Here is a 10145-nt window from a genome sequence, read left to right on the forward strand (position 1 = left end):
CAGTTTTTGATCCTCGCTTATCCTTACGTTGGTTGCTATTTCTCTGTACAGAATGTGAGTGTGAATATGAATGAAAGTGTGAGAGAGAGAGAGAGAGAGAGAGAGAGAGAGAGAGAGAGAGAGAAATAAATCAATTAGATCTTCCACTACAGCATGTGCCTGTTGTTTCTAGGGCTTGTGGGAGCTGATATTATTGGCAGGGGTGAGACAGCTCATCATAATGCCACGCTCCATAATGACAGAGGTGTCAAAACAGCACTGAAGCCTGAGGCCAGTCTAACTCACCTCCCTAACTCTATCACTCACCCTTCTATCCCCAACCTGCTTAACATAAGTGAGAATACCACTGATTTTTCAAAATCTCTGCATAATTTAATCATCATCAAATTAACAAAGTCATTCAGAGTGGTTTGATATCAAACTCTGTTCTAGAGAAGCTTATTCAGTCCGAGTTGTGGTTGTGCTCAATACCTCTAAAATCTACCTAAAAAAGCCATTACATGAAAGATCACTTAATGAAGATTCATTACCTGCTGCCTGAAGCATTATTTTAGTTTTCAAAGATATGACTTTGGCCTAAAACCCATTTTTAAAATCCATTGATGGCAGAGAGATAAATGCTGGATGTTGTAAGAAAAAGTTGTAAGACTAAAGTAAAAGACATGTTCACTGGTTGTTCAGATAGTAAATAAAATATCTATATTTGCAGCCCCTGGTTTCTTTCACTATTACTGTAAAGAGATCACAAAGTCTCTGCACTGAGACATTTCATATCAGACCACTTTACATGTCTTTGTTTGCATCTCAGTCATTGATATATGCAGATATTTAGAAAAATCAGCAGATTCCCCTTTAACACCAAATCCCAATGTTCCCTTTCTTCTACACAAGCTACATACTTCATTTGCTTTTTAATATATATATATATGTACGATGCCATGTGCTGCCCCAGAATTAGAAAGACAGTGGAGGCGCGGCGCACTATTGATCAAAATCATTTGCCAACTGTCTTTGCACACAGAGGAATTAGACCTCTGCATTTAACCCATCCATGCAGTGATACACCCTCATATATGCACACTAGTGAACACACTCTAGGGGGCAGTGAGCACACTTACCCAGAGCAGTGGGCAGCCCTATCCACGGTGCCCGGAGAGCAGGTGGGGGTTAGGTGCCTTGCTCAAGGGAACTTCAGTCACGTACTGTCAGCCAAGGGGATGGAACCGGCAACCTTCTGATCACAAGGCTGGTTCTCTAACCTCCAGCCCACGACAGCTGATGTACAAGGATAGCTAGGACTTTTTTAATTGACTTTTTTCCAAAAAAACAAAACATTTGTATGTGATAAAAAGAAAAAAATGGGGAAGAAAAAAACTAAATCAGGGTCTGTTAATCAAAAAATATTAATCGGAAAAAATTTACAATTCTAATAAAACAATAGCAAGAGTGTCAATGTTTTCATTACATCTGTTGATAAACAGTTAAGGTACTCTCTGGAAGAAAAGGATGTGTGCATATTGAGTATTTTCCTGCTTCAAACGTGGCTCAGCCAATCATATTTTAGAACTGAGATTATCCCTTTAAACTTAATGCTTTTTTCATGTACATGGAGCAGCAGAAGAAGAAAAAAAGGTGCCCTACACAGTTAAAACATTAAATTCTAAATTCTCCTTTCAAAGAAACAATTTGAATCATAATTAATACTGCAAAGATCTTTTTTCTTTTCTGCCATTTGCAGCTTCATGCTGTAAACTGACAGGAGTCTTGTGATGCCCTCTAGTGGATGAGAAAACTACTGCAGACACACTGCAGCACTAATGCTGCAGACTTGCTGAGGTCTGAACCCTTTGCTGTTCCTGTTCCTTCATGCTGGTATTTCCTCTTTTAATGTGTCTTTGAATGGACACTACAGGCGTCATTACAGGAGTGGACACAAGTGGGGTGTATTCTTCAAAAATGAATTCTAAGCCTTTTCAGACAGCCTCTCACTCTTTCTCCTGGCCTTTCTTCTGTAAACACACTCATATTCTCTCTCTCTCTGTCTCTCTCTCTCTCTCTCTCTCTCTGTCTCTCTCTGTCTCTCTCTCTGTCTCTCTCTCTCTCTCTCTCTCTCTCTCTCTCTCTGTCTCTCTCTGTCTCTCTCTCTCTGTCTGTCTCTCTCTGTCTGTCTTTCTCTCTGTCTGTCTCTCTCTCTCTCTGTCTCTCTTGCTCTCGCTCTCTGTCTATCTGTCTATCTCTCTGTCTCGCTCTCTTTGTCTCTCTCTCTCTCTGTCTCTCTCTCTCTCTCTCTCTCTCTGTCTCTCTTGCTCTCTCTCTGTCTCTCTCTGTCTGTCTCTGTCTCTCTCTTGCTCTGTCTCTCTCTGTCTCTCTTGCTCTCTCTGTCTCTCTCTGTCTCTCTCTCTGTCTCTCTCTGTCTCTCTCTCTCTCTGTCTCTCTCTGTCTGTCTTTCTCTCTCTCTGTCTCTCTTGCTCTCTCTCTGTATATCTCTCTCTGTTTATCTCTCTGTCTCTCTCTTTGTCTCTGTCTCTCTCTTGCTCTGTCTCTCTCTCTCTCTGTCTCTCTCTATCTGTCTCTTTGTCTCTCTCTTGCTCTCTCTCTCTGTCTCTCTCTCTCTCTGTCTCTCTCTGTCTGTCTCTCTCTCTCTCTCTCTGTCTCTCTCTCTCTGTCTATCTCTCTGTCTCTCTCTGTCTCTGTCTCTCTCTTGCTCTCTCTGTCGTTCTCTGTCTCTCTCTCTCTCTGTCTCTCTTTGTCTCTCTCTCTCTCTCTCTGTCTCTCTCTGTCTCTCTCTCTGTCTCTCTCTCTCTCTCTCTCTCTCTCTCTCTCACTGACACAAACACACACACATTTTATCAGTGATCTACTGCCTGGAGGGAACAGCCCCCATTTTAAGGTCACTGCAGACTTAGCCAAGAATGAAATGAAATACCTGCACCATAAAAGAGAGATAAAGGCCAAATAAAAAAACAATTCTGTTGCTTTGTCCCTGAGGAGCGATGCTGGCACAGTTCCAGCAGGGTTCGGACAGAGAGAAAATGGACTCAGTTGCAGCAGTTATGGAGCTGCATGCTGGGATATGGGAGTGAATATGGCACTTGACCTTAACTAAGATTTGTTCACTTGCACACTGGCTGCTGGTGAGGGAGGGAATCATGAAAAGGCTTTGCAATACAACACTCTCACAAGCTGTATGATATGAGTATTACAGTGTGACATATTGTGGTATATTGCAATTCATTACTTTATTGTGGTACATCATGATTTATCACTTATGCACACACTTTAAAAAATGGTTCTTCAGGGGTTCCTTAGTAAATAAAATGGTTCTATATGGAAGCATAAACACTCAAAGAACCTTCTTCAGATTGATGGAGAATGTGCTGTCAATTTTTCTATATAGAACCTTTTTGAAAAGGTTTATAATATATAGCACCCAAAAGGGTTCTGTTACTATTATGATTGCAAGCCTGTAACAATAGAATAACCCCTTTGGGTGCAGTCTCCATCAATCTGGAGAACCATTTAACAATGCAAAGAACCTATTAATCATGTAAAGGCTTTTTGAGTTTTCATGGTTCTTTTTAGAACCATTATCCTTTGTAAAGAACCCTTGAAAGACCACCATTTTTAAGAGTGTACCAAGCAAGGCTGTGTTGTTGCAGAAACTCAAAACTAAACAAACTGGAAAACTTGAATTTGCCATTACATGACAAAAAAATAACAAATAAAATCATCAAATAATGATTACAAATTAATACCACACTAAATATATATATATATATATATATATATATATATATATATATATATATGTGCCCTGTGGTAACCAGAATGCTCCAAGCTTGATGTTTTGCCATATGGTCATTTTACCCCCAAATGTGGAGTAATTTTACAGCCAAATGCTGAAGCCTCTGAATTATGAGGCTAATAAGCAGCTGAAATACAAACATTGCAATACCCAAGCCAACACTGCTGAACTTCAGTAACTTCGCCAATAGCCGACAGTTTCAGTTATATGTTTTGGTATAAAACAATGTTGATGTTTAATAGTGGACTACATTTCACACATCACCATCTCATTGCGTAGTGTTACCTTGCTTGTAGCATGGATGTAGCATTGTTCATATTTCAATTGCTAAATGATCTTATGACTGAGGGTCTAGCTAAAATTCAAGGGGACAAATGTACACAGTATTCACAGGCATAATGAGCGGCTACAGATTGATGCACCACTTCATAGATCTACTGATGCACCAAAGCTTCTTGAGTGCTAATAGCTCCCCCTTGTGGATATTCATCAGCCTGCAAAACGCCAGTGAACCCGCAAGACATGTTGCAGCTAATAAAAAGCTTTCCCTCCAATATTTGCATATTTAGTAGATGCTTTGTCCAATGTGATATGCATGTGTAGGTGAATGTAGTCTGAGGAGTCTTGTTCATGCACTCATACTGATATAAGCAGCTGTATTTCTGATTTTGCAGGACTATCCATGATAAAACAACTTCTCAGCTCCATCTTGTGGACTAACACTGTGAATTTTGGTATCCTGTTAGTCTGCAGGGCTCATATTAGATTAAAAATATGAATGATTCACTTGTGGTTTGCTTGACTGTTTGTTATTATATCTTTTCAGAAATTTTTACAAAGGCATTTTATTTACATTGATTTTTTTTAATACATTTTCTCTATTTATTTTTGCAAAAAAAAAAAACAACATTTGACCATGTTTAGTTAAAGAGATACATTTTTATGCTGCCTTTTTTCTTGACAAAACTAAAAAAAAAAAGGTTAAATAATAACCCACTGATTCTTTGGCCAAAGTATTGCACTATGACATTGTATTGTTGTTTTTAGAGGGTCACTTTCTATACATCACTGGGTCATATTGCACGAGAAACTCTCTATAAGAACAAATAAAGAAGCACAAGAGATGTGAAACACAGCTTTATTACTCAACAAAATGCCCCAAGATGTAAAACATTAAAGAAGTGAGCTAGACCTCAGGATTTCTCAGTAAGTATGCACAAGCACCTGATCTGCCAGATTCTGCACCTTTATTCAAACTAATCAGACAAAAATGTTTAAAAGCACATGTTCATTTATAATGAGTGATGTTTTACAGCATGTCAGAACAAACAAACAAGTAGAAACGTTTAAAGTATGCATTAATTTTTTTTGTCTTGTCAGCTGTTTATTTTCCCGGCAGCGTTTTTCACACACGTACTTGTGTCAAACACAGATGTGCACAGATCAGAAGGTAAATTGTGTTGTACTTGCTTCCAGTTAATTGAATTGTGTTTTCTATTTGCTGAAATAGCACAGTCAGTGGTTTTGGATGGCAAATGAGATCACAGAAACGGGCAGTTCATTTCCTGAAGGGAAAAAAGTTTGCTACAAAGTTTCAGCCAGTTACAACCTGCTCACTACACTGAACTGTGTTTGAGCAGGGAGAGTAATGTCCAGTACTGCACACTTCCATGACCTGTCCATCTCTGGATTCATCAGTAACATATACATTCAGCAGGTTCAAGTCTGCACTTCTGAATTTTCTACTGAAAGTTAAGTATCTGTACATTTGAAAAATGCCTCTGCTTGTTTATTTGTGCTGTGAGTGAGAAACAATGTTGAATTGCATGCATTTGTTATCGCCAGCGATAACTGTGACTTCTGTCACATGATTTGTAGGTCAGTAACACAGATTCCCTTTCACAGATTCAGCTGTACAGTTGCTCACACACACACACTAATGTGCATTTGTAATTCAGTACGAAAGTGAAACTGGTGTTCTCTTACAGACGTATGCAAACGTTTGAACACCTCCGATCAGATTACATGTTTTGTTGAGGTTCTAACGTGGTGTTTTCTAAGTTACATCTTCTACAGAGAACAAACGTCTGCCTATTTAATGCACAACACCTGTTCAATTGCTGAATTTAGCACAGTGGATTTTTAGTCAACATATTAAACTTTTTGAATTGTGTACGAAAATGTTATATTTAAATGTCTTCTCTGTGGAGGATGTGTTAACTTATTTTTACTTAGAAAATCAACAATACATGCAATCTGATCAGGAGTGCATACAGTACTAAATAATACAATCTAAATGGCATGTCCCATTCTTCATAGTCTCTGGTTTTCCCCCATAATAATTGAATAATTAGAAAAACAGCTGAACAATGTTTTCAGTGAGTTATGGTTAACAAGCATGAAAGGAAAAGCTCTCAGAAATGCATTAAATTCTACACAGAGTCAAGTCTGGACATATTTTTCTCCATCAGCCAACAGAAGCCGTAGGCCATATGAAATACAGCAGACCAAGAATTAAGTACATCAGTATATCAGTATCTCTCACTATCAGTCTATATTTACCTACAGCTTATTAGATCACTGTCAAGAGAAAACCTTGTATTACTGAAACTGTAACTGAACAGGAAAAAGAACTCTAATGTAAGTTAATGTAACAAGATTTTTTGTCCAAGTATTTTTGGACTATGTCTATTTCTCCTTTCATCATGAAACATTCAATAGTAAAAAAAATGACGTTTTCACATGGTTAAAAAAATAAAAAAGTGACAAGACTTTGATATGATGGTGTTACATAGGCATTGAGTAGTGATCAGTCATACATGCATACATTATGCAGCCTGCATTGCGCCAATGTCCACTCAGTTACTTTTGGCACGCCAAACCAAAATAAGACAAGATGGCAGCAATTTGTCAATAATATTCCCTCCTCATCTCTATTCTTTGTGCTTTTCTCTCTCTTTCGTCTCAGTGTTTCTATTATTCTTATTCTCTTCCTAAGTCATTACTTACTCCATTACTCTCTTGAAAGTTTTCTCCTCCCCTGTTCTTTCTTTTTCTTTCCATACTTCTATCTATCTTGCTAGCTGTCTAGTGAGCCACTGCCCTTGTTCTTGTTGCGGCTGAGGGGGAAAGTGGACTTGCTTTGTGGTTGAGTCATTTTGCTGGCCAGGTAAACGAAGGGCTCGATGAGCGTACGTCTTTCGGTCACTGAAACTTCCCACAGCCGGACCTTCTCCTGACGTGCCCACTGCTGCGCAGCCTCGCTGTCCACTCTTCTGTGCTCCGCCAAGTCCAGCTTATTCCCCAGCACCACAATCGTCACCTGAAAAGAGAAAGAAAGATACAAATAAAAAAATACAATAGAGAAGACAGAGAAAGTAAAATTGCAAAAAAGAGCAAATGGGATACTATATTCAAATTTAATGCTTCATTAAGTTAAAGTGGTGATTTGGCTAAAACTCAAATGAAAACCATTTTCTACATATCTCAGATATAGTTAAACAGCCAAGACATGATTTATGTCCATTTGCTTCTTTATTGAGATGCTAAGCGATATCAATTTGACATGCTTATGTGGTTTCTGACATTGATTGAGATAGTATAATCTATAAAAATGGACAAGAGCATATTACACAGCGAAAAACAGTCCTAGCAGCCACCTTAAGCCTGAAATTTTGTTTGTGCTCCATTTTCTCGTTTATTTGAAAATGTGATTCATGTCAGTATTTCACTATAAAGGCCTCAGTCAATGCCTTCAGCTCGCTCAAAATGCTGTTGCAATGCTACTCTATGGTGTGAACGGTCAGGCTGCTCATTCCATATAACCATAGATCTTTGAGGTCTTCTGATCTGCTCCCGGTTTCTTGCTTAAAGCTTTTACAGTTGCTGACCCAAGACTCTAGAACAGTCTACCTATTGACTATATACAGTGGGTATGCTCATCATTTAAAGGTCTAAACTGAATTCAATTTATTGTAAAATTCTCATTTTTTGTCATTTTGTTTGCACTGAATTTTGAGGATTTAAAAGGTAGCCTTGTTCTGAATACTACCTTTACAAAATGTAACTTAGATCTGAATAGATACTTAATTTCTGTAATGTGAATATATATGCCCAATACTTGTCTTCTGTTACATCACACACACGGCTATATTTGCACTAAGGAGAAAACTTTTTATGTTTTTTAGAATTTGCAACCTTGTTGGTATACAGTTATACATTACTGCCTGAGTTTCTATGTCTTTAAGCCCATTTCAGTCTCTATGGGCTTCCAAAACATCCTTTAAGCGCCCTTGGGTTTGTGAAAGGCGCTATATAAATTGAACTTATTATTTATTATTAAAATTAAAACATAAAATGCTATCACAAAAGCGTACTTCTTTTTTGTCGCGGCAGCGGTCAATCTCTTTCTTCAGCGCTTCCATGCGTTTGAAGGACTCCTTGCTGTCGATGCTGTAGACCAACACAAAGCCGTCTGCAAAGCTGAAGTAGTGCCGTGGGAACTCCAAGCCTTCACGTAGGCCTCGTGTGTCATAAAAACGCACCTGCTCACGTGTGCCACGGTCCGTCTCCACTGAGCCAATGTAAATGTCCTCCAACGTCTCCATGGGCTCAGAACCTTCCACCAAAACAAATTTGTTCTAGTGAAGCAGCACTGTATGCTATAATTACATATTACTATGTAATTCACATGGTCATTTTATTAACATATCAGCCACAAAGGTATTGATAAAATTGGCAAATGAAGTCTAATATTATTAAACACATAAGTCTAGTTGCTCACCAACAACATGATTGGCATACAGTAACTGCTCGAGTATGGCAGTCTTTCCCACAGATGCCAGTCCACACACCACCACCTTACAGCTTTTGCCCATGGTCACCTTCAGACTGAAGTCTCATTTACTCTAAAAGAGAAAGGGAAACAAGACTTATGTAAGAGACCTTCATGGGGAGATTAGGTTGGGGTTTTCCTTAGAAAAAGCAAAAATATGAAAGCTTCTTGTCACTGTCCAGCATAAGAATGGGCAAGGAGCACTCCTCTTACTGGACACTGATCCGGCTTAAATTAACTTCATGTCTTAAGATGTCAAAGCGTATTTACATTGTTACTACTGTTAGCAAGAAACCCGTTCTGTTCTCTGAGACTCAGTCACGTCAGAGAGCTACTATTATCCCATTATGATCATGAGAATAAAAAAAACACCTGATGCTATCGCTGACTATCCAACGAGGCCGGAGATGGTTTCTTATTCGAATTTTCCCGCTCCACCTTAAATGGTGCAGCAGTTACGTTCTGCCGTCTGATGCGCCAGAGTGTAACTGCAGCACCATTTAAGGTGGAACGGGAAATTTCGAACAAGAAGCTGATGAAAAGCTGACTCCAGCTGACTTCGTGACTATCCAAGACCTGTCAGTAAATGAGAAACATTTCCGTTTTGTCTCTGTAAATTAACATATTACCTACGCAACCGCAGCTTAAACACAGGGCCAGTGGGTGTTTTTAAGAAACCACAGTGCGGATAACAGCGGCCGTTACGCCCTACCTCCGACAAAACATGTATAACACCCATTTCTAAAACACACTGTTTCCGAGGTGACAGTAATCTAGACAGCACGACTGTCAGAAAAATATTCATTAGAAATTGTACAGACGAAAGCTATAAGCTAAAACTCACCGCTGGATTTAGTGTGTCTGATCTTCCTGTTTACAGTCCGTCACAGTGCAAACAGTACAGAGGAAGGACAGAGCGCCCTCTAGCGACCGGAGAATTACAGTGTGATTCTCCTCGATCATCAACAACAGCCATTCCTACATTAGTACAGAAATTAAATTTGGTATGTAAAACTTATTTTGAATAACCCTGTTTTGCATGGCTGCTGTTTTACACGAGCTTTAAAGGAGCCACCTGGGGTGCTTTTGTATTATGTTAGATAGTTTTATAAAGGTATACATATGCTTAAACCTTGCCGATTGTTGAACACTATTTTGAGGGGAGAGGGATTAACAATCATGTATGTTCAAACTTTTTACTTTTAATTATTTAATTCCATATAAATGTCTATCTTTAAATGTGCATGTGTGTATTCATGCACTGCAGTCCATTCTCAAATGTTTAGATGTAAGTAACAGTCCCATAACTCTTCTCATTTTGCGTATTTCAGTAGTTCCCTACCCTGGAGAACTCCCTGTCCTGCAATTCATTTGAGTTTTTCTAAGCTGATGTAACATTACTTATTAGCGGAACAAGCCCCACAGCTGCAGCGCACAAACCCGGACAGCAAACATGTCTTGGGCGATTCGCAGTGTTTATGGTAAAGGGGTAAATGTGTCAGTCTG

The 10145-nt window shown here is 38.9% G+C and overlaps 1 protein-coding gene across 2 annotated transcripts; it reads right to left on the reverse strand.

The window, feature by feature from the left end:
• Window positions 1–4927: 4927 nt before the first annotated feature.
• nkiras2 (NFKB inhibitor interacting Ras-like 2) lies at window positions 4928–9561 on the reverse strand. Of its 2 annotated transcripts, none has more exons than XM_017721220.2 (4): window positions 9484–9561; window positions 8589–8712; window positions 8182–8423; window positions 4928–7127 (listed from the first exon to the last, which is right to left on the reverse strand). In XM_017721220.2, exons 2-4 carry the CDS (start codon window positions 8680–8682, stop codon window positions 6885–6887), a joined length of 579 nt encoding a protein of 192 aa, XP_017576709.1. In that variant the 5' UTR covers window positions 8683–8712; window positions 9484–9561; the 3' UTR covers window positions 4928–6884. The 2 variants fall into 2 exon arrangements, with proteins under 2 accessions (XP_017576709.1, XP_017576710.1); XM_017721221.2 differs by lacking the exon at window positions 9484–9561 and adding an exon at window positions 9012–9031.
• Window positions 9562–10145: the final 584 nt, after the last annotated feature.

Source organism: Pygocentrus nattereri, chromosome 14, assembly GCF_015220715.1.
Source record: "Pygocentrus nattereri isolate fPygNat1 chromosome 14, fPygNat1.pri, whole genome shotgun sequence".
Classification (NCBI taxonomy): domain Eukaryota; kingdom Metazoa; phylum Chordata; class Actinopteri; order Characiformes; family Serrasalmidae; genus Pygocentrus; species Pygocentrus nattereri.